General features: G+C 41.9%; 1 protein-coding gene across 5 annotated transcripts in view; it reads right to left on the reverse strand.

Moving 5' to 3' along the window:
• Positions 1–296: 296 nt before the first annotated feature.
• The window catches only part of LOC132404843 (interleukin-6 receptor subunit beta-like), a 103,399-nt gene continuing 77,811 nt past the window's right edge, over positions 297–25,884 (reverse strand). For 4 of the 5 annotated variants that reach the window (XM_059989389.1, XM_059989392.1, XM_059989390.1 and 1 more), the window contains exon 17: positions 17,648–24,981. In XM_059989389.1, coding sequence (XP_059845372.1) covers positions 24,325–24,981 — 657 coding nt within the window. In that variant the 3' untranslated portion in view covers positions 17,648–24,324. Of the gene's footprint in view, positions 7,617–17,647; positions 24,982–25,884 lie in introns of those variants that run through there. The other variant, XM_059989394.1, reaches the window with a different exon arrangement.

A 25,884-nucleotide genomic window follows, 5' to 3' on the forward strand; every position in this document is an offset into this window, starting at 1 on the left:
TTCTTCCCCCTTCTGTCCTAGGTAGTGTTAATATTAGTTTATTTGAATGTACATAGTGTATTCTGAAATTTATCATTTCAGTACTTATTTTTCCTTGTAAACTTTCCAAATTGCTTTCAGACCAAGATATTATGCCAGAAGATTACGTTATTATGGGCTTAGTGTAAGTGCTTATTGGCTTTGTTATATTTTTACTGTTGAGCTCTGTTTGGCAGATTTTCTTAAGCCTTGAAGTCCTAAGTGAGTGGTGATTAGTTGTCAGGTACATGATGTTACAATTTTATAATTAGTTTGTAAACAAGTGATTGGAGAATATTTTGATGGATCCTTTGTGATTTCCCCTTTAGGTGAAAGATATGTTTCATGTTCTGTCAAAAATTCAGACACTTTTTCAAGATTTTTAAGAAAATTGTTGATATGCATTAATAGGTACTGATGAAGGCAAGACAAAAATTAATACCAACAATTATGAATATTAACACTGCCAGTACTTTAATTATTATTATTATTTTATATTTAGTATTCCTTTCACATTGGTTACTTAAGAGTTTCTGTGTGTAGTGTTACGTATCCCATAACTGGGTGTCTAACCAGCAGAGAAAGAAGTATCCGTTGGAGTCTGGTGGTACTATACTAAAGGTGTTTATTAATAAAAAATAAGCAAAACCATATCAATAATGCAAATATACTTATAAAACCAATTAGCAGTAATAAACCTAAAAGTGTAGGAATAATAATAATCAATAATAAACAAGCTCTATTGATGTCTAGGGGTAAATAAATTGTCATAGAAAAGTATAAAGTTCAGTTCAGTTCATGAGTGCTGATGTAGTTATAGTTGTTGTATTGTAATCGTTGGAGAGAGAGAAAAAGAGAGCGAGAGAGCGAGCGAGATGTAACAGCTACAGTCAGGCAAACCTTCCTTTGCTTTCTTAATCTGTCGTATCGGTGTGGTCATTCAGTTATGATCTCTCCGTCCTTCTGCTAGACCGTTCTTCTGTGGTGGACTCGTCACTCTGGCATGAGTGGACACACACACAAGTCCCCACCGGCCCTGCTTTTACACTGATAGCCTTAATGACCGACCTCCTGGTTCGGTCTTCGAAGCCCCCACCTTTCTTGTGGGTTCCAACACTCAATCAGTGTCCACTGGCGTGTCTGGAGGGTGTCTCTCCAGACCTGTCTTTTTATCCTCTCACGGGGTCTCAGCTATCCATTACTCCTGAATGACTGTGTCCATCAAATAAGGCCACTCCTTCAGTCCACTGAGGAATGTTTATGAGCAAACTATTGTCCTTGCAGCGAAACAGTAAATAATTCAAAAAGGAGTCACAATACGGTTAATCAGCAATTTCCCCCTCTCTCTTATCTGTCGCCGATGTTCTTGTTTTTCCGTCTCTCTTTCTCATGGTCAACATAGCAACAGTAATAGTTCGTGTTTCTCGGGGGGGGGGTGGTTAACTCTGTACCCCATTGTCCATCAGGTCTGTTCATCACTCATAACAGTAGTCTTTCACTGATTATATTGCATTCCTTTGTTATACTTGCAAGAAAATTATCTCATATACTAATATGCTGACATATACAGTATGTGGTTTGATAATAAATTTATTTTGAGCTTTCAACTTTATTCGTGCATCTATCTATTCTGGTCACCTTCCCAAAGGAAAGATATCAATTATATTAGAGAAGTACAGAGAAAATTTTCAAGGATGTTGCCTGGGCTTGAGGACTTGAGTTACAGGGAAATTTGAATAGGTTAGGTCTTTATTAACACGCAATAAAATGCTGGAGGAACTCAACAGGTCAGGCAACATCTACAGAGAGGAATAAAGATTTGATGTTTTGGACAGAGACCCTTCATCGGGATGGGAAAAGAAGGCGGAAGAAGCCAGAATAAGAAGGTGGGTGGTGGGGAAGGGAAATGAATACCAGCTAGAATACCAGTCAGATAAGAAGGTAGGTAGGTGGGTGGGTGGGTGATGAAGCTAGAAGCTGGGAGGTGATAGGTGATAAAAGTAGAAGAGGAAGGTTAGAAGAGGAGAGGGGATCATGAGAGAAAGAGAAGAGTAGGGGCACCAGAAGAAGGTGACAGGCAGGTGAAGAGAAGTGGGAAGCGGGAAGCCAGAATAGGGAACAGTAAAGGAGAGAAGGGGGAGTGGGGAAAAATACTGTAAGTTGGAGAAATCGATGTTTTATGTCAGCAGGTTGGAGCCTACCCAAACGGAGTATGAGATGTTGCTCCTCCAGCCTGAGAGTGGCCTCTTCGTAGCAGAAGAGGAGGCCAATAAACCGAAATGTTGGAATGGGAATGGAGAGTGGCATTAAAATAGTTGTCAACAGGGACATCTTCCTGTTGCAGATGGAGTGAAGGTGCTTGACAAAGCAGTCTTCCAATCTACGTCAGGTCTCAGCGATGTAGACGAGACCACAATGGGAAGACTGGATATAGAAGCTGATCCCAGCAGACTTGCAGGTGAAGTGTTGCCTTTCCTAGAAGGACTGTTTGGGTCCTGAATGGTTATGAGGGAGGAGGCGAATGGACAGGTACGGCACTTGTTCCACTTGTAGGGATAAGCACCAGGAGGGGTATTAGTGGAGAGTGACAGATGGACAGGGGAATTATGGAGATATTTTATTCCCTGGAGCCCAGGAGAATGAGGGGAGATATGATATACAAAATTATGAGCGGTATAGAAAGGGTAAATGCAAGCAGGCTTTTTCCACTGAGGTTGGGTAAGACCAGAACTAGAGGTTATGGGTTAAGGGTGAAAGGTGTAATGTTTAAGGGGAACTCTTCACTCAGGTGGTGGTGAAAGTGTGGAACGAGCTGCCAGTGGAAGTGTTTGTTTCAGGTTCAAATTTAAAGTTTGTGAGAAGTTTAGATAAGTACATGGATGCGAGCAGTGTGGAGGACTATGGTTCAGGTGCAGGTCAGTGGGACTGGGCAGAACAATGGTTTGGCACTGTTTCTGTGCTGCAGTGTTCTATGAATCTATGGCTCTCTAACAGGGTGACCAGGGCTCACAGTACTCCAAGTGCAGCTCCACCAACAACATCTACAACTGCAACATATTGTCTCAGCTTCTATACTCATTGCCCCGACTGAGGAAGGCTTATGTGCTAAACACACTTTTCACCACACTGCATCCCTGCCTCAATGAATTATGTACTTCTACTCTTAGTTACGTTACACACCCCAGTGCCCTACCATTCACAGTATAAATCCTATGCTGATTTGTCTTCCAAACTGCATCATGTCACACTCATCTGCACTGAAAACCACTTGCCACTTCTCAGCTCACTTGACTAACATATCAAATACATAAAAACATATGCTAATACCCTGTTAACTATGATAACCATCTTCATTATCAACAGCACCTCCAAATCTTCTGTCAGCTGCAGACTTACTGCTCAAGTGATGCACCATCAATAACTCTCTCTGAGACGTGAAGGTGAGATATCGGCTTTTATTGACTGGAAGAAAGAACAAGCAGTGGTTGACCACCATACTACATCCTGGAGACTGAGGGCCGGGCTCAGGCCTCAATTGCCTTTATACCGGGGTCTGTGGGAGGAGCCACAGGAGCAGTCAGCAGGGGGCATGTCCAGACAGGTATATGTAGTTCACCACATCAAGCCTTGTGCATTTGCATCCAAATCATTTCTATAAAGAACAAACAGCCCAACATTGACCCCTGAGACACATCAGTAGTCACCAGCATCCATTCTGAGAAGCAACTTTCAGCCATCTCCCTCAGCTTCCTACCTTTAAAATGTTGAATCCACTGACCTAGCTCTCCCTGGATTCCATTGGACCTAATCTTCCAGACTTAACAACCACGTGGAGTCATGTCGAACATCTTGCTAACATCCATTGTCCTACTCTCATCTACCTTTTTGGTTACCTCTCCTAAAAATTCTTAAAAGTTCATCAACCAGGACTTCCCCTGCACAAAGACATGCTGACTCCTCCTAATAAAAACACAAAATGCTGGCAGAACTCAGCAGACCTGACAACATATATGGGAGGAGGAAGTGACGATGTTTCGGGCCGAAACCCTTCATCAGGAGTAAGGGTCTCCTGACTCCTCCTAATCAGACTTTGTTTATCCAGATGCTGGTAGATCCTAACTCTCAGATACCCTCCAGTAACCTGCCCACTGCTGATGGGAGACTGACTCAACCTTCTTGAAAAAAAAAACATTAGCCACCTTCCAGTCTTCCAAACCTTCAACAGTGGCTTACGATGAAGCAAGTATCTCCACAAGGGCCTCCTCAATTTCTTCTCTAGCCTCTCACAAAGTCCAAGGATGGACTCAATCAAGCCTCCTACCTTAATAGTAGGAGGGCCAGTGACTGTGATATGTGAATATAGTTGCCTGGTGAATTGGAATCAGATATTCGTATGTGAAAGAGATGTGAGCAGTAAACCAGAGACCGTTTGGATGCAGTGAGTATACAAGGCCACAAGGGAAAGGGTTGGGAAATCGAAACCAGAGCTCTCGAGGTTGAGCAATAAAAGGAGGCAGAGACACAAAAGATTGATGTGAGAACCAGACTTAAGACTGAAAGTGTAGAAAGGATGTGAAAACGGAAATAAGTACAAACAGACTATGAAAGCTCACGGACATCTGGCACAAAAACAAATCTAAGAATCTCCTACATGGACATAAAGAGTAAATGGAGCCCTGTGAGAGACCCACTCACACATTCAGCATGCATTGCCCCAATATTAGATATCTGATTTATCATGGGTGAAGATGCTGCCAAGAAGAGGAGATAGTTGATAAGCTGGATGTATTGAAATGAATAAAAATTATGATCAGAAGGGTGGATATAATAGAAATGAATATATCACCAGGAATGGGAGGAACACTGAGTTGTTGAGAGAGGAAGGCTGAAACTTGTGGGGGCTCTTAATCATAGGACCGAAGATCTGCCCATGTTACATTACTATTCAAAAAAACAAACAGTGCAATGTTGGCCAGAGAAAGTACAGTCTGATCAAGGACAGAGGATACAGACAAAGAATAGACAATAGACAATAGACAATAGGTGCAGAAGTAGACCATTCGGCACCACCATTCTGAGATCATGGCTGATCATTCACTATCAATACCCAGTCCCTGCCTTGTCCCCATATCCCTTGATTCCCCTATCCATCAAATGTCTATCTAGCTCCTTCTTTAAAGCATCCAGAGAATTGGCCTCCACCGTCTTCCGAGGCAGTGCATTCCACACCTCCACAACTCTCTGGGAGAAGAAGCTCTTCCTCAACTCTGTTTTAAATAACTGACCTCTTATTCTCAATCCATGCCCTCTGGTACTGGACTCTCCCAACATCTGGAACATATTTCCTGCCTCAATCCTATCAAATCCTTTAATTATTTGAAACGTTTCAATCAGATCCCCTCTCAATCTCTTCAATTCCAGCGTGTACAAGCCCAATCTCTCCAATCTCTCTGCGCCAATCTCTCCAATCTCTCTGCGCAGTCTTTATTTCCCCCATTTTATGGACTCTGAAATTACTCTTGCTCTGGGACAACCTAATCAGAGCAATTGAATGTGGACAGAAGGTAATGTCCTGCTAAATCTGAGACCATTCTCAGAGGAGTAGCTGCTTATTATGTAAAATGCCACACCCACCAAAGAATCAATCAATCCGTAATCTCGTTAGACTCTGCCATTTAACTGGCTTGGACCAGTCAGAGTTGAAAGACACAAATACACACGGTGGGCAGTACCATGAAACAATGTTGTTTATAGCCTTGGACAATGACCAGTAAGAAGGTGACCCAGGTAGGTCAGGTGACCTTGAGCCAATGGGATGGAGATCCACCAGTTCAATTGATGAGGAACAGTACAAGACTCAGGAGCTCCAAATACACCAGGGCAATAACTCTCCAGCCACCAGGGACCAACCATTGCAGATAAGAACACCATGGACACATGGAGATCGGGACCACAAGGAACACCTGGCCAGTATAGATTCCTTTCTTGGGTAATATCTTTTCTCTTCATTGACAGTTCATGGAGGGTCAGAGATTCAAGTAGGGTGCACACAGGTAGTTAGTTTGTGAACCCACATGCTCCTTAGTTGAGACAATAAAAGTTAGCAAATACTTTAGTATTTAGTTAGTAAAAAGTCAGTAAATACAGATTCTCTGTGCCTCACTGATCATTATAACAAGGAGTGATTCTTGTAACAGCAAAATCCATGTCCTAGCCCAGCTAACCTTGAGGATGCAGAAAAAAAATCTGGAACAAAATCAACAGTTGGATGCAGATGGATTAATGAATGAAAGACAGCAAGAAATCATAAAAGAGAAGGGAGATGCAAGGGACAGCAGTTACTGGAGTCTAGAGTAACAATCGGTTGGAGAAACCTAGCAGGTGAAGCAATATCTGCAGGAGGAAGGGAAATGATACAAGGTTTTAATCCAAAACAATAAATGAATAAATAAGTCCACAATATATTGCTCAACCTGCTGAATTCCTCCAGTAAATTATTTGATGTTTGGTAAAAAGCAAGCTGTGTTAAATGATTGGATTGATGTATCACAAGTTAATGGTGAAGGCTGATGTCAGTGAAATGACTGGACTGATGGATGCAAGCTTCCAAAAACCACTTAGTGGGCATGTCAGGAAGCCTGAAGCTTATCGAATAAAAAGATCATGGGAAAATAACTTGGGGAAAGAAAACAAGGAGTTCTAATGAACGGGTGGAAGATGGACTGAGATGTTCCCTTTTCTGTTCCTGGTATGTCCTCTTAACGTGAGTTTGTCAGTTCAGGGAACTATTTCAAAATTTGTGGGTGATGGTGAGACATCAGTTCTCAACAGGAGCGCTTGCTGGGTGTGGTGGAGCAGGCTCCTGTGAGAACTGACATGACAAACATGGGAGCAGATACTCAGCTTCACTGAAGGTCAACCAGATGCATCATCGTTACCATGGAGTTCAATGGCCAATTGTCCTGCAAACAGTGAGCTGCATTAAGCCCCACTGAACTGTGGTTTCACTTTGAATCAGTCATGACTTTTGGCTTTTTCAGTTTCATAAAAGTTGTTTTGTATTTAGGTAAAGAAACTGTTATTTGCTATTTTGTTAAATGATTTGTATATTGGGCACAGGATCAGGACCAGATCTTCAATCCTTTCTTTCTTATCACTGAAACAAAAGGCCAGATAGCCTCTTCCCATTTATCTCATTCTAGACTTACCCATTTATAATGTATTACAACTGGCCCCGTAAGGTTTCTTACAAAGAAGAAATCAAGGCAAAACCTACAGGACCCAAAGCAATTGGCAATATATATTGGCTGAAGGTTACAGTTTCAACATACAACTTTGATCTTGTAGGTTTTAATGAATGTGGTTCTGAAACCTAAAATTTCCTCAGCCCTGTTCTCAGACTCTAGCCATAACTGTAGAATAGGTTTTCTACCACACTGATGAAGTTGTGAGAGTCAAGCACTTCTAGGGAAATTCCATTGCGTGAATCTGCATCGTAATACTGGCACTGGTCACTCCCACACCGCACTGACTGTCTTATTTTACTTCTCCATTAGCAAAGCAGGCAATTTAGGAAGCACTCAACAAACAAGCAGCATCTATGGAAAGAGAAACAGAATTTCAATCAATGGTCTTTCAATTTCTACAGTGCTTTACTTTGCCTGCCTGTTGATACCATGGACACAGACTCCAGCACGTCCAAAATGCCTCCCCCAAATCCATTCCTGCTTTGCCTTTTACTGACATTGGGAAGTGACAATGTGGGCAATAGAGCAGATGGGACAAGTGGGGAGAGTTGGAAAAGATATTTTAAGAAAGAGAGTGATGAAGGAGGAATAGTGAGAGATGTTATAGGGAATGAGTAAACCCCACCTGTTCCTCACTCACTTATTAATCTCCCATTCTTTCCTCCCTATCTTATACACCTCCCTCCATCTACCCCTCCACTCTTCTTATTTCACTCCTTTCTTTCCTATCTCCACTTTCCCCTCGTTTATCGTTGCTCTCAATTCATACTCTTCCCTTTCCCTTTGCACTCTTTCCCTTCATCCCCCTTTATCTCTTCATTCCATTTTCTTTGTGAACTCTGTGAGCATAAGCCTTTCAAAGTGAATCAAGACTATGGAAAAATACTTTGTTCATGGGAAATTGCAAGAATTTGGCCATAGTTGCTTAAGTAACTCACAGAACAACTGAATATGTAACACACTTCCAGCCAAACATGATGACCATCTACACTAATCGCACTTTAGGCATTAGACCTGCATTCCTCTACACCTCCCCTGCCAACCCGCAGCTGTCTGAAAAAAGATTATACGTTCTCCATTTGAACATGTGGGTTTCCTCCAGGTGCTGCAGTTTCTTCCCACTTTCCAAAGACGTACTGATTAGTAGGTTAATGGGTCACATGGGTGTAATTCGGTGGCGCAGACTCATTGGACCGGAAGGGCCTGTTACCAAGCTGTATCTCTAAATAAATTTTTAAAACTTCTAGTGCCGTCAAATTGCTATTTTAATATTGTAATTGTAATTGTCTCTACCACCTCCTCTAGCAGCTATTCACCACTCTCCACAGGAAAAATGTACCCCTCAGATCTCCTTTAAATTCCTCCCCTTTTACATTAAAACTCTGCCCTCTGGTTCTGGATTTCTCTGCTCTGGGGAAAAGATTATGAATATCTATCCGATCTATCTCGCTCATAATTTTAAAAACCTCTAGAAGTTTATCGCTCCTAATTTCCAATGTGAATAGTCCTAACTCATTCTGTTTGTACTTCAGAGATTCAAAGTCTGTGTGCAGTATACAACTCTGAGATTCATCTTCCCATAGACAGCCATGGAACAAAGAAAATCATGGAACCGTTTGAAGAAAGACATCAAACCCCCAATGCACATGAGAATAACAATTCGAGCAAACGTCAAGAAAAACATAACAAGTGAAAAACACAATACAAAACACCAAATCACAAAGACATCAAAAGAGTCCAGGCATATTTAGCTCTGCTCAGTTCAGTTCAATACAGCTGCATTTCTCATTGTCTGCAGGCCGCTGCAGTAGTCCATCCCAACTAGCAGGCACCACCACCTCCTTCATCTTCTTTGGTGTACATTCCAGTTATATAGTACATCATCATCACTGTTATTTATTATTCTTACTTATATGTCAGTGAAAGGAGAAGCTAGTTATTGGACCAATTCCATTTTTGCTTTCTTATTAGTTTTGCTTTGATATGGAAAGGAGTAAAGAGTCGACGTTTTGGACCGAGACCCTAATGTTGACTCTTTATTGATTTCCATAGATGCCGCCTGACTTGCTGAGTTCTTCCAGCATTTTGTGAGTTATCTCAGAATCTGCAGTATCGGCAGAATCTCTTGTGTTCCCCTTTTATCTCAACCCTCCAGAGACAGTAACATCCTGGTGAACCTTCTCTGCCCCCTTTCCCGCTACATGGGATCCCCTAATCAGTTCCTGAGGATTGGAGAATGGCTAATGTTATCCCACTTTTTAAAAAAGGAGGGAGGGAGAAAACAGAGAACTATCATCCTGTCAGCCTAACATCAGTAGTGGGGAAGATGCTAGAGTCCATTATTAAAGATGAAATAGTGGCATATCCAGATAGCAGTGATAGGATTGGGCCGAGCCAGCATGGATTTACCAAGGGCAAATCATGCTTGACTATTCTATTGGAGTTTTTCGAGGATGTAACCAGGAAGTTAGACAAGGGAGATCCAGTGGATGTAGTGTACCTCGATTTTCAGAAGGCATTTGATAAGGTCCCACATAGGAGATTGGTGGGTAAAATCAGAGCTCATGGCATTGGGGGGAAGACATTGACAAGGATAGAAAACTGGTTGGCAGATAGAAAGCAAAGGGTAGCGGTGAATGGGTGTTTCTCGGAATGGCAGGTGGTGACTAGTGGGGTGCCACAGGGCTCGGTATTGGGACCACAGCTGTTTATGATTTACATCAATGATTTAGATGAAGGCTTTGAGAATAACATCAGCAAGTTTGCTGATGATACTAAGTTGGGTGGCAGTGTGACATGTGATGAGGACGTTAGGAGAATTCAGGGTGACTTGGATAGGCTGGGTGAGTGGGCAGATACTTGGCAGATGACGTTTAATGTGAATAAGTATGAGGTTATCCACTTTGGGAGTAAGAACAGGAAGGCAGATTATTATCTGAGCAGTGTAGTTAGGTAAGGGAGAAATACAAAGAGATCTAGGAGTCCTTGTTCATCAGTCACTGAAGGTGAATGAGCAAGTGCAGCAGGCAGTGAAGAAGGCTAATGGAATGTTGGCCTTTATTACAAAGGGAATTGAGTACAAGAGCAAGGAAATCCTCTTGCATTTGTACAGGGCCCTGGTGAGACCACACCTGGAGTATTGTGTACAACTTTGCTCTCCAGGGTTAAGGAAGGACATCCTGGCTGTAGAGGAAGTGCAGTGTAGATTCACAAGGTTAATTCTTGGGATGTCCAGACTGTCTTACGCAGAGAGGTTTGAGAGACTGGGCTTGTATACACTGGAATTAAGGAGATTGAGAGGGGATCTGATTGCAACATATAAGATTATTAAGGGATTGGACAAGATAGAGGCAGGAAATATGTTCCAGATGCTGGGAGAGTCCAGTACCAGAGGGCATGGTTTAAGAATAAGGGGTAGGTCATTTAGGACAAAGTTAAGGAAAAACTTCTTCTCCCAGAGAGTTGTGGGGGTCTGGAATGCACTGCCTCAGAAGGCAGTGGAGGCCAATTCTCTGGATACTTTCAAGAAGGAGCTAGATAGGTATCTTATGGATAGGGGAATCAAGGGATATGGGGACAAGGCAGGAACCGGGTATTGATAGTAGATGATCAGCCATGAACTCAGAATGGCGGTGCAGGTTCGAAGGGCCGAATGGTCTACTTCTGCACCTATTGTCTATTGTCTAATTGAATAACGTCACATCTATATAAATTTGGCAACTTCCTCAAATGTGTGCTGTGAGGCATTCCTGCCACTCAACAAACAATGGACAGGAAGCATCCAAATAATAGCTGCATTATCAAGATACCCAATGAAAGCATCAACATAGACAGTGAAATGAGGCAAACGTTTCCCTGTAACATTGGTGAGATTGATGCAGAATGACCCAGAATTATGGCAGGTACACAAGTCCTTTTTTGAGTAGTTGTACTAGTTCAGTTACACGTTTGAGGGTCAGAGGCATTCTGAATATCTGAACATCAGAGCTGCAGAGGGTTGGGTCATAGTTTTACCCCCAAAATCCAGGTAGAAAAATAACGGAAGAATTTAACTTGGAGCACTAACATGACTCTTGCAGCCTGTGCCTCTGTCTATTGCCCTGCCAAAGATATGGTATTGCAGTGTGACCGCATGGAATGAAATGAGAAAGGTCTGGACAACTTCCTAGTGTCAGTAAATTAAAGTAAGGCACATTAAGTCACGTGCCATTGCCAAATATATATATAAATACAAACATATTCTGTATCTGGAGAGTTTCTATTGGATAATGGTCCAGCTATCTGAAACAAAATGAGGTCAAACATCAACTCCTTAGTATCTAGCCTCATCTGAAGAGTCTAAGACATCAGCATGCAAGTGAGTTGCTGAGGCAGAGGAAGTACCACTACGAAGCATCACAGAATTTCACCTCAGCTAAATATCAGCACCTCACTCCACCACTGCACAACAAAAGTGACACATAAACACAGTGGCTACAACAGCACTTTGGGGCTGGTTAATTTGCCACTCATCAACTTGACCATTGTAGCCGAAGTTGGCAGTGGGATGAAATTCTCCACATTTTATCTCACTGGGGACAACACGGTAGCATATTGGTTAACATAACACTATTGCAGCACCAGCAACCCGGGTTCAGTTTTGTCGCCATCTGTAAGGTGTTTCTATGTTCCAATTTTCTCCCACTTTCCAAAGGCAGTTTATTGGGTTAATTGGCCACATGGGTGTAAATGGGCAGCATGGACTCATTGGGCCAGGAAGGCCCATTTATGTATCTCCAATAATAATAATTTGCCCAAATGATTGCATAGAACATAGAAATCTACAGCACATCACAGGCCCTTTGGACCACAATGTTGTGCTGACCATGTAACCTGCCCTAGAAACTGCCTAGAATTACCTTAACGCATAGCCTTCTATTTTTCGAAGCTCCATGTACCTCTCTAAGAGTCTCTTAAAAGACCCTACTCTGCCTCCACTGCCATACCTGGCAATGCATTCCATGCCCTCACCATGCTCTTCATGAAAAACTTACCCCTGACCTACTTTCAAGCACCTTAAAACTATCCCCCTCATGTTAGCCATTTCAGCCCTGGGAATAAGCCTCTGGCTAGTGTGCCATCTACAACATATGTTATAGTTGGAGTTATACCACTGTTCCTTCAGCACAGAGGAAGGGTGAAAATTGAAATCTTGGAATATCTGTTCCATTTCAGAAGAATCTCCAACACAGGAATTGTAACAGTTCAGGAGGGCAGCTTACCTTAACACCAGAAGACATCGGAGCAGAATTAAGCCATCTGGCCCATTGAGTCTGCTCCACCATTCAATCATGGCTGATCCTTTTTCTCTATCTCCTCCCCAACCCCAGTTCCCGGTCTTCTCCCCGCAACCTTTGATGCTATGTCCAATCAAGAACCTATCAACCTCTGCCTTAAATACATCCACACATTCATCACACTTTGGCTAAAGAAATTCCTCTGCATCTCTGTTTTGAAAGTGCGCCCCTCTACCCTGAGGTTGTGCGCTGTTTAAATAATCAATTATGGGTTGTATGTAAAAATACATTAATTGTAATCACACTATGATGTGAAACATGCACTCCTCACTTAAAGTAAAGATGAAGTTACACTCGTATTCCCAGACTCCGTATCTTCCTTTGAAGTTACAAAGTTTAACTCTGGCAACGAGGTATTTTTAAAACGAACCCAGCATCAAACTGTTGCAGCAAGACATTCAAAATAAAATAAAATGCAGTGAAAGCAGTGTTGAAATAGAGTAGAACATGCTCTTTGGAAGGGAAGACACAATCGAGTTCTTAAACAAAAGCCATAAATGAAAGAATTCAGGATTCATAAAGAGTGAGTACTGCGTGACAATAATCATTAAAAACAGAAATGACTGGCTACATCGGAAAGATTGACAAGCTTGATTACACAACGGGTAATTGACTCATTTATACTGAACTTTTGGAACAGTGGATTGAAACAAATGAAATAGCCAATGAGAAACAAGTGCCAATTTTGCTGAGTCCATTAGGTTTAAAGGCATACAGTTTGCTTTGAAGTTTGACCACTCTGACCAATCCATCAGAAATGAGCTTTGCTACTATTGTAAAAATGATGCAGGAGCATTTAGAAATAAAGTCATTGTTTATTGCAGAATGCTTTAGGTTTCATAAGCGAAATCAAAAAGAAGGGGAGTCCATTTGAGGAGATCATCTGAGCATGTCAGTTCGGCAATGGGCTTAATGATACACAGAGAGATCAGTTAGTTTGTGGAATCTTAAAAGAAGGCATTCAAAAATAGCTCCTAACTGAAGCTCAGCTGACATTCAGATAAGTAATGGAAATCACTGCTTCACAGGAAACCACAGACAGAGACACAACTGAGTTGCTATCAGGAATAAAAGTGAGCGAGTGAACATGAACAAAATTGCTTCATCTAAAAAGAAACCAACCTGGCCAAACAAATTGTGTTACTATTGTGAAAGGGGTTCACATCCATCGAACAATTGCAGATTTAAAGGAGAAACATGCAGATAATGCAACGAATTAGGACACATGTAGAGAGCATGTTGAGCAGACAAAAATATACAGACTGCACAGAAAAGAGAAGAAGATAAAAAGTCAAGTTGCGGTTTCAAAGAGCATTAATCTGCATGCTGTTGAGAAAAAATCTGATAACGATGAGATTGACACAGGATTGTGTAGCCTTGATATTTACAGTATGAAAACTAACAATCGACAAGCAATACGGCTGATGCCAGAAGTGATCAGCAAATTAATTAAAATGGAATTAGACAATGGTTCAGCTGCTTCAGTCATTCCACAAAATGAGTTTGAATGGGATTTCAAAGATACTGTACCAAACTGAAGCCTGCAGATATCCAATGAAGAATTTATGTTGGAGAAAAGAGAGCTCCTGTGGGAACCATCCTTAACTGTGAAATACAACAACTAACAAGCCATGTTGAGCTTCAATGTAGAATAAAACAGAAGCACCATCATTGTGGGGGCGTGTCTGAAACAACTAGAGCTTGATTGGAGATACATCCACTACTTGTAAGCCACAGTCCTTGCAATGAAGCCATATGAAATGAAATGAAATGAAATATATTTATTGTTATTGCATAGTACAATTTGTCATGCACCAATACAGCAAAAATGAGTTTGCAACCCTTGTACTCAATGCTATAAAACAACAAATAAAATAAATAAACAATAAATAAAATCAAGTAACCAGCCAGTGAATTAAGAAAGGTACAGGATGATGCCACTGCAGTGCTCAAGCATGGCATTGGAAAACTCAAGCATATCAAGTGTAAAAGAGTGTTAAGTGAAAATGCTGCACCCAGGTTCTGAACGGGGCCCATGGGCAACACCAGTAGTCCCAGTAGCCAAGAAGAATGGGTCTATTAGGACCTGTGGTGCTTTCAAGGTTACCATCAACCCAGCACTGAAAGTAGATCAATACCTTCAGTCTGGGATAGAGGATATCTTTGCAAGCCTTTTGGGAGGAAAACACTATGGTCCACATGGCCACCCAAAATGGCTGGAATGTGCAACAGAAATGCAACTTCCTCCATTTTTACCAGTGCCGATATGAACTTGCTCTTGACAGGTTTTGGCTTATGTAGCGATTGAGATTTGTTGTACCATCCAAGCTGAGAGCAGAAGTGTTGGAGAAGCTACATGCCAGTCATCTAGGTGTGGTTAAAATGAAGGCATTGGCTCAGAACTTTGCCTGATGACCTGGATCGATCAGCAGATTGAGCAGCTTGCCATGCACTGTTTAGGATACTAACACATCGAGAAGATGCCAAGAACAATGCTTCTCCATCCCTGGGAATGGTCTGAATTGCCCTGACAGAGGATTCATGTGGATTTTGCCAGACTCTTCATGAGCACAAATTTCTTGGTAGCAGTGGACGCAGCTACAAATTGGCCAGAAGTGTTGCCAATGGCCTCCATTACAACCTGACACACTGGTGATCTATTGAGAAGGCTCTTCACAAGGACTGGAACCACACCACAGTTTGTAGGGTAACAGTTACAATCACTCCTGAAAACGAATGGAATAAGATATATTACATCTGCACAGTACCACCCAACTATGAATGGCTTGGCAGAAAGGTTTGCCCAGAGTCTAAAGAGCGCAAGGTCAGCAGACACTAACACTAACACTGACCTGGAAGCTTGCCAATTTCCTCCTTGCATATCATAATGCAACACACTCCACAATTAACAACTCACCAGCTATGCCTGGGTCGTCCCCTGCGTTCATGCTTGGATCTCCTCAAACCCAATCTCAGAAGGAGGATGCAGGACAAACAGGTGAGACAAATTGAAGCTCCTCAAACAAGGAAGTCCAGTTTCAAAGATAAAAAGGTTCATTTATTAACACAGCCTGTGTCCACATACAACTCTAAAATTCATCTTCTCCAGATAGTCACGAAACAAAGGAAGAACATGAGAGAGAAACATCAAACCCATCACCCCCTCCCCACACACACAAAAAAGAGCGGCATCCCGATCGTCAACCCCTCAAATCTGCCCTCACCCCTGCACAAAACAGAACAGGAACATCGACCTATCCCCCCAAAGAAATGGGCAACAAAAAACACAAAATATAAAAACCATAAGCCTGAAAAAGTTCATAGTTTATAAACACTATTGTCCAATTCATAAACACAGAACCATGATACTGTCCTATGACATCACGGACATTCATCTATGAAAGGAACTCCACATGAGGCAGAGAGGCCTATCGCTGATAGGCCACTCACAGACTCCTATGGCAAATATGAAAAGGAAGGCAATTGGCGCTAAATTCTTGCTCGCCCTAGGCATTCACCTCAATGTCTCAATCTTCCTCGGTGATTAATGGCAAAATGGAGTCAAACATCGGCTCATGTCCCATCTTGAGGTTTCTTCACATCGAGGCCGTCCAAGTACACACTCCCTTCCCAGAATCTTCTCGGAGACAGCAAAGCACTGGATTACTCAATCGATCTCCAAACTGCTAATCACAGGCTCTAACAATCCCAGAAACACATTCAAGGTGAAAAACAGAGGTAAAAGAAGTAAACAAGACATTTTCGTGAGCTATCTGGAAGATGTTGACCGAGAGGGCATTGTACCCTTGTGTCACCTTGCACTCCTCTTCAAACAGTCCTGGTAAGGGACTACAGAAGTGAACAAAGGTAGGTACTCGGAAAGATTGAGGACAGAACAGGAGCACTCTCCTACACAGTGCAGATTGAGTCTGATATCATCTGGAGACAAAATTCTAATCAATTGACAAGAGCAGAGTCATTTGATAGAGAAGAACATTGGTTATTGCTATCAGAACCACTTCCTGCAGTCTCAGTCAACTCCTAGAACCACCATGGGGGAAGGTCCTGACCTGAGAATGTTTCACACCCACAAGTCTCACCTGCCAGGATGAGTGACCCCATTTGTCAGGAAACACTTTATCTCACAAGAGTAAGAAATCCTCCACAAGAATTAAATCTTTAAGTCTGAATGGGACAATTTAAAATTTGACTATGCTGCGAAGGTCTATATATAGTAGCTGTTTTATATAGTATACTGTGGCGACCCACTTCCTAGCGCACTCGAACCGGCTCACAAATAGCCAGCGCGCCAGCACAAAGGCCAGTCCCAAAAGGGCGCCAGGTCTGCTTCACCAACACAGGGAAAAAGCCTGCGGGGGCTTGTGAGTACGTGTCCCTTACAGCATCCGCGCCCGGGGAGGGCGGGATGAGGGAGGCTTTAAAGCAAGGCTGTGAAGTTTGAATAAAATCATCTTTAATTGCAGTTTACCGACTCCGTGTCGTTATTTTAGCGCTGCGTGTAGCACACCGCTACAGTACTGTGTACGCAGTTGAGCTGCATTCTCTATTGAGTTGAAGTTTATAGGTAAGCAGGGAGGAATGTTGTGCATTTAATATTTCAATATATTTGAATAATCTTGTGTGTGTATTTATATATATAGTTTGATTAAACATCTTGTTTGTTTAAATAATTCATTACAAATTATATGTAAAAATGTATTAATTGCACATGACATCATGCTTCCACATGATACAGGCATGCCTGAAGCTACACTCGCATTCCAGACTCTGTGTCTTCCTTTGAGTCAACTTCCTTTGTAGTTACAAAGCATGACACACATGGTCATGAGGAGAACTTACAACCTCCTAACAGACGGTGCCAGAATTGACCTCTGAATTCCAATGCCCAGAGCTGTAGCAGTGTCATGCTAACCACTGCACAGTGATCCACAACAGGCACAAAAAACTGCTAGCCTTTCTTGCAATGAATGACGAAACACCAGGCATACCTAGTGAATCGTCCAAAGTGTTGATTTTTCATCTGGAAACTAGAAAAGATACAACAGGTCCAAATACCAGTACAGGTGCTAACAAAAATCTTGAATGTTGTTGCTCCTCAAAAAAGACAGGATAGTGAACTTGGGTTGCAAAATTACAATGTAGGCTTTTTGTAATCTCTGAAATCATATTCTTTATTATATTGTTTTATCACAAGCGTTACAAAAGACCCAAATGAAATAATATTCACATAATTGGTTAAAGTTAAACAAATCACAAGTATTTTCTATAGACATTGGTCTATACATAATTCCTTGGATGCCAGCCCTAAAATTCCTACTATTGAGTCTTAAGGATGGAATAACGACCACATTTTAACCATAATTTGATGTCCTCCATCAATATGCCCATATGCACCTTGCCATAAAGAAAACTAACAAGGAAATTAATACTGATTTGTGGGTCACCGCTGTCATCCCTGTGACCCAGCTGTACTGCTAGGCTTCAGCACACACAAAATGCTGGAGGAACTCAGCAGATCAGACAGCATCTCTGAAGGAAAATGAACCCTGGGCCAATAACATTCATCAGGACTATAAAGGAAATGGTCAGAAGCGAGAATAGTGGAAGGGAAGGGGCAGGAGCTAGCAGGAGATAGATGAATCCTAGTGACAGGGAGAAGGCACAAGAGCAGGGAACAGGAGCAAACAGGAATAATGTGAGAAGCTGAGAGGTGGGGAAACTTGTAAGACTTCTGCTCTGTCCAGGAGAGGGCAGCTAGTTCACTACTGAATTGACATCAAACTTGATTCTGCTTTGAGCATATTTATTTCTCTGTAATCATTATTAACTGATATTCACGATGGTCTGGTCTCCCACGAAGCGCAATACTTTATTGCGCAAGATCCTGGAATTTCATTTTTTTAATGTGTTTTGATACATTTTGTGCTTGCAGGTTCTGTGAAAAAAAGGAGCTTCATCCACTGAAGCAAATCCCACTGAGAGTAACTGTCATTACTTAAAGGGAACCAACATTACCTTGCAAGGCCCAGATGTCCATCTTCTTCAAGTTAGTTTCTTTATTAAATAACCTTCTTTGTTATCTTTCCTGCCACACACAACCTCCACCTCCCAGCTGGTGCTCTATGAGAACATAGCTCAGCTCTCCCACCAATATGCTCTTATCCTCCCCATCATCCTTCCCACTCACACCAGCTAATTAACCTCTGCTCCTCTGCCATCCTCATTACTGACCAACCTTCTTCCATACAAAGCTCGCTTATCAAACCCACATAATCATCCCTATCCTATCTTGGATTATCCATAGCCTTGGAATTCAACCAGTGAGCTGCTCTCTTTATCCACAGTCAACTTTTTTAAAGCATCAGAATGTAAGCCAAGAGGAAACAGTAGGCCATCCAGCCCATCACGTTTGCCTCAATGCAATTTACTGAACTAGCCCAGTGTCTCTTGATTCTCTTAATCCAAGAACCTCTGTCTGAACTATATTCAGTGACAGTCCACAACCCTCTGGAGCAGAGAATTCCCAAGGTTCACTACCCACTGGGTAAAAACATTTCTTCCAATCTCTTCCCTGAATGGTGAGATAGTGAACCCTATTTATGACAGTCCAGACAGGGAAACAACATCTCTGCACTTACCCTGTCAAGCTCCTTAAGAATTCTAAGTTTCAATGAGTTCACCAGTCCTTTAAAACTGTAACGGCTCAGTCTGTATAAACTCCCCTCACATAACAAACCCACTATCCCAGGAATCTCTCTGGTGAATATCACTGCACTCCTTCCATGCAGGTCAGGACACCAGCTCTGTACGTAATATTTCCGATGCAAGCCTAGTATCATGGAAATAATGTGTCTCAATCTACCTGGAATAAAGGCCAAGACACTATTTGTCTTCCTAATTGCTTTCTGTAGCTACACATCTTCCCAGGAATGATGGTCTTCCCCACTCTCAAGACTCTGTCCCCCTCCCACTATCTTTCACCACTCCCACAATTCTCCTCCATTCCCATCATCCCATCAACTCCCTCCTACTCTTTTCACGCTCTACCCCATTATCCTCACCCCTCTTGCTGTCCTCTCCCTTCCTTCTACTGTCCCATCCCTCCCTCCAATTGTCCTCCCCTCCGATTGTCCTTTCTTTCTCTTCTTCTTCCTTCTATCCTTCCCCCCCCCTTCAACTCCATTTTTCTCCACTGATCCACCTCCACCACCGTGATAGAATTTCAAAGCCACTGTATTTAAAATTGAAAACGTATTTACTTATGGGCTACAAGCAGAATATCTCAAACTTTTTGTCTTCTTTCTCTACCAGAAGTGAAGACTCCCTCTGTCAGCTCTTCAAACCCAAGAGTCATTATTTCAGACTTAAAGCCCCTCCTCATAACAAGCTGCACTTCATTACCTTCTCTTGCTCATACAGAAAAATGCTGTGAAGTTCAGGCTCTTCTGGTGGCAAACTTTCATGCATCCATTTACGTCTCCCTTGTAGTGAAAATGAGAAGAAACTCTGTAATGTACAATCAAAACTGCATCGAGTGTCTGCCGTGGCTTAGTGGTAGACTTATTTCATACTCAGTATGAAGAGGTGAGGAGATTGAAGACAATGTCCTGGCCAACATTTATCATTCATTAATTTCCATGCAGCAGTTTAGAGGGACATTTATGTAACTGCTGTCAGTAGGAAACACTGTAAGGTAGTTGCCATATCTCTCACACAACACAGCATGCAGAGGGACTTGGAAGTGATTCTGCTTGAATCGCTAAAGGTTGGCTTGCAGGTGAAAATGAAAAGTTGACCTCCATTGCTGGAAGGATTGATTTTAAGTGCAGGAAGATTATGCTGCAATTGGAGAGCATCTCCTGGAGTAGTGTGTACAGTTCCAGTCTCCTTAATTGAAGAAAGTTATACTGAGCAACACACACAAAATTCTGGAGGAACTCAGCAGGCCGGGCAGCATCTACGGGAAAAAGTACAGTCGACATTTTGGGCCGAGACCCTTCAGCAGGACTGGAGAAAAAAAGATGAGGAGGCAGAGTTGGAAGGTGGTGGGAGGGGAGGGAGAAACACAGTGATAGGTGAAACTGGGGTGGGGGGAGGGATAAAGTAAAGAGTAAGGAAGTGGATTGGTGAAAGAAATGCAGGGCTGGAGAAGGGGCAATCTGATAGGAGAGAACAGAAGGCCATGGAAGAAAGAAAAGGGGGAGGAGCATCAGAGAGAGGTGATGGGCTGGCAAGGAGACAAGGTGAGAGAGGGAAAATGGGACGGAGAATAGAGAAACGCTGGGGGGCAGCATTACCAGCAGTTCAAGATATCGATGTTCGTGCCATCAGGCTGGAGGCTATCCAGAAGGAATATAAGGCATTGCTCCCCTAACCTGAGTGTGGTCTCATTGCGACAGTACAGGAGGCCATGGATAGACATGTCGGAATGGCAAAGGAAAGTGGAATTTCAATGTGTGGCCACTGTAGGTGCTTAATGAAGCAATCTCCCAATCTACATTGGGTCTCACTGATATACAAGAGGCCACACCAGAAGCACTGATACAATAGATGACCCCAACAGACTCACAGGTGAAGTATCACCTCACCTGGAAGGACTGTTTGGGGCTCTAAATGGTAGTGAGGGAGGAGGCGTAGCACAGACTTTGGAGGTGACAGAGGATGTTCACCAAGTTGATTGTGGAGATGAAAGGTTAAGCAAATTGTTTTCAGTTCTAGTCGCCTCATTATAGGAAGGATGTGAAAGCTTTAGAGGGTGCAGAGGTGCTACCTGGACTAGAGGATATGTCTTATGAAGATAGTTTAAGCAAGCTAGGACTTTTCTCTTAGAGTGGAGAATGAGAAGAGACTTGATATAGATATACAGGGTGTTAAGGGGCATAGATCGACTGGACATCCAGAGGCTTCTTCCCAGAGTGGAAATTGCTCATAAGTTGGGGCATAATTTTCAGGTGCCTGGGGGAAAGTATGGCTTTCTGTGGGAGAGGACCTGTCTCAGAAATTTGATTTTTTTTAAGGAACGGATGAATATGATTGATGATGTGGGCTATTATAAGTTGTCCAGATAGATTTTAATAAAGCATTTGACAAGGGCCCTCATAATCGGCTAGACAAGAAAAGTCAGTCACTTCAGATCCATGCAAAGTTGGTCACAGAAGTCATGGTAATGCAAGGTGTTTTTCTGACTGCGTTCTGTGTCCAGTCATACTCTGCAAGAATCAATGCTGGGACCTCTGCTGTTTGTAACTTAAATTATTGGAACGAAAGTGTAGGTAAGTTTGCATACAAGATGAAAATTGATGGAGATGTGGATTGTGAAGAAAGTTTGTCAAAGAATGCATCAGAATATAGATCACCTGGAAATTTGAATGGAGAAATAATCAAAGGGGTTTAATCTGAACAGGGGTAACATGGAAGAGGAAAGTTTAGAGTTGAATGATAGAACCCTTGGGAGCATTGATATACAGAGGGAGCTTTGAGTTATGCCCATAGATCCCTGAAAATGACAACACAAGCAGATAGGAGAACAACATAGTTGTTGTCATTGGATGGGGCAATGGGTATAAAAGTTGGAAAGCCATGTTGCAACTATATAAAACTTGGATTGTCTTCTCTGACATATGAGAGGCTAAGAGGTAACCTGATAGAAGTATATAAAAATATGAGAGGCATAGATAGAGTCTCTTTACCAGGTCAAATACTGGAAGAAATTGGTTTAAGGTGAAAGGGGGAAAGCTACAAGGCATTATTTTCACACAGAGAGGTAGGTGCCTAAAATGTGCTGGACAGGGAGGTGGCAGAAGCAGATTCAATAACAATGTTAAATAGGGATGAAGACAGATGCATGAACAGGCAAGGAACGGAGGGATGTGGACTATGTGCAGGCAAATGGGATAAATAAGACTGGAATCACGGCCAAGGGAGGCTTGATGGGTGAAGGTGCTGTATGTTGTATGCTTGATTGCATTGGGCCAGTGGATGTCAGTGGGCCATTCATACGCTCAGAAAGCAGGGCATGTCCAGTCGACAGGAGCACTTTGTCCTACCTCCAAAGCTCATGGGTCAACAGCAGAACCCAAAGCTCTGTCATGAGTGCTGACAGCAAGGACAATTATACTGTTCCATTTAATACCAGATATATCAGTGCCCAAGATTATTAATGGTCTGAATGGCTCAGTGGGATTGTAGAGAAAATAAATAAGTTAATAAGCAATTCATATATTGTATATCAAAGTTTAGCTACATATAAACTAAGTGCCTATTTTCAGTGTTAATTTTCAAATGAGGCAAGAAGCAAATAATGGACTTGATTTTCACTGCTTTTCCATATGGCCTTTACACCTGATAATACAAGTTATTTTAATTTATTTACAGAAAGTGAACATTGAAGACAAGGCATTCTGATGAAGATACTGTTGGAGCGCTGCCGAGTTCTGACAGTCAAGTGCAGTGATGATTAACAATTGGTAATGTGTTTAAGTCAGGAAGGCGTGCCAAAGGGAGAAGAACCTGCAGGCGCTGGTGTTCCCGTGCAACATCCTCCTGGAATACTGGGTTTCCCTTTGAAAGGGGCGAAGTATATTGCTTTCAAAGAACCCGTTTACTTCAGTGAATAGCTTACTTTAAATGCAGAACAGGCAATCCAGTTCTATATTGTATGATCTGTAACTGTGACTACACAATGAATGTAAAATACTTAGTGTAAGATACTTTGGATGTCCTTCCTTACTTATTTCCTCTAAGGATGGCAGTAAACAGTAAAGGGTAACATCTATCTCAAATGACCTGAGCAATATTCCGGACTGGGATTAATGCTTCATAAAATAAAATCAGCAACTCACTGGGCAACTTGCTACATAATGGAATCAAAATGCTCTGCGGCTTATTGCAAGAGCTTATTAAACTAAGCTACATGATAAGAAATCAAGAAAGGAGAACAAAAAACACAAAAAGAGGTAGAGTTGGAGAAACTGAGGCACAGGACCAGTGGATTATTTTGACAGTGGAGCTAGTGAGAGGATCGGAAATAAAAATAATAGGTTGCAACACCTCAACAGCTTTCTAATCATTTCATGATGGAATCTGCTATTTTCCATTGCTTTTTAACCATAACCAAGTCATGGTCATTTCACGTATTTAGATCCAAGAAATTCCCCGAGCACTTCCTTGATCAGCATATTGTAAAACTGCAACACACACTCACATTTAGTATTTGTTGTAATTCAATGTGGCAATGATATACATTCTGGTAACCCAGGAGACAAGGGAGTAGTCTATAACCAGCATCCGAACACTGATAAAAATTCTCAGCTTTGGCTTCTTGCTTATGCTGTTCCTGAGTTATTTTCCTTGGGCTTATCTTTTAAAATGGAGCCAAGGTGTGGGTGGATAAAGGAAAGTTAACTAAATCTGAGTCTCTCTTACTTGGTAGTAAATCTGACAACCATAAATATTCCTTGAGAACACTTGCAGTTAATCTGCAAAAAAGGAAGAGCTAAAAAAAAACAAGTGAAGATGTTGAGATAAAAATATAAAAAGACACAAAAATGACAACACTAGATTAATGATCTGTCAGAGCTACAAAATTAATTAACTTTTCTCTTTTCATATCCCAGCAGCCCAGCTGTGTAATTCTTCTGTTAGTAATTTAAAAAGATGAGGTTCCTGTGGTAAAAAAATGTTGTTTCCATCGGCTAAGTCAATTACATTCCTTTGTTGACCCTTAGACCAAGTATTTCTAGTGTAATGTAAGTTTGCACTGGTTTAACTGGATGGTTATTAAGCTGAGCATCGTACTCGCTCTGATCCAAACTTTCATTATCACCAGGTGCAGCTACGTCCACCTCAGAGCAATTACCAACCCCTGAGTTAATTGAGCCATCTGCACGTGGGTCATGTACATCTGGCACATCTCTTACACTTAAAGAGTTCTTCAAATATGGACTGTCTTTAATTATTTGTTGCAACAAATCATTTTCACTGACGTTTGGTTCCCACCAATTTTCCTCTTCTCCATCACAGATGCTTTGCCCATTTACCTGGTCCTCTGCACTTGTTTCTGGAACAGTTGAAACTAATGGCTGCTCTGGCACTTGGCTCTTGTAGCATTCCTCCAAGACTGTGTATGCTACTACATCTGTAGGTGGCAACAGGCGAGCCGTTTCTGCTCCATTTGCAATGTCTTGCTGTGGTGGAGACAAACCGGATGAAGATTCCTCTTCTGCTGTGTGCAAGGATGAAGTCTCCTCTTTCTGCACAGACTTTAGCTTGTCTTGCTCAAACAAACACAAAACTTCAACGGAACTGAAGTCTGATATGGATTCATTCCCAGGATTCAGTATTTTAAGAACATGATTATCCTTGAAATGTAAATGAAAGTAATTAAAACCTTCTGGTAAAGTAAGATAGAATCATTCTTGTTAATTTGACTTTGATCCACCGTTACATTCCTGAGAATATATACTACTGTCAACACCACTACACACCCGGAGCTTCTAAACATCATCTTCGTAAGCTAAATTCTCCAAGATCAGGGTTTCCCTTTTTTTTAATCCATTCAATTGTAATTGTAATCAGTAATGAAAAGTCATCACATTAAAGCCCATGTGGATATTTATAATTTTCAACTTTAATGATCTTCAATTATCTTCAAAACCTCATTTTAATAGTGGCACCTTATAATCACGCATTGTGATTTCTGAAGATTTTTTTAAATTTCTGTCCTGCTGTTGCTTGAGGTCTAGCACTAGTTCAGCCCAGTGAGTGGCATGCTCACCATTATGTCAGCGTGTTCACACTTACGAGCAGCTCTACGCTGAGCTCTCGGATCACTGCCCAGCCTTGCACCTACATCCCCACCCGGCTGTACTCCCTTCGCCTGGTTGTAGGGGCTACATGGGCTGAGTCCCCACACCCAACATGTGTTCGACACGTTGACTGGCACATATATGAAACTGATCCTGGGATTCAGTACTTTAACAAAATGGGCATTCTTGAAATGTGGAAAGAAGGATTAAAACCTTCTGGGAAAGAAGACAAAATCATTCCTGTAATTAAGACTATGATCCATTGTTACACTCCTGAGAATATTTACTGTTCTCAGTTCCACTACACAACCCTATGGCCACTGTCCATCTTCTCCACAAGCTTCCAAAAGTCATTCTCCCACAACAATGTGAGAGCTTTTGACAGCTCACTGGCTGACAAAATAATCTCTAAACATTTCCTTTAATCAGAGATTTGAATACTTTTTGAATAGATTT

Source organism: Hypanus sabinus, chromosome 14 (genome assembly GCF_030144855.1).
Source record: "Hypanus sabinus isolate sHypSab1 chromosome 14, sHypSab1.hap1, whole genome shotgun sequence".
Lineage (NCBI taxonomy): Eukaryota > Metazoa > Chordata > Chondrichthyes > Myliobatiformes > Dasyatidae > Hypanus > Hypanus sabinus.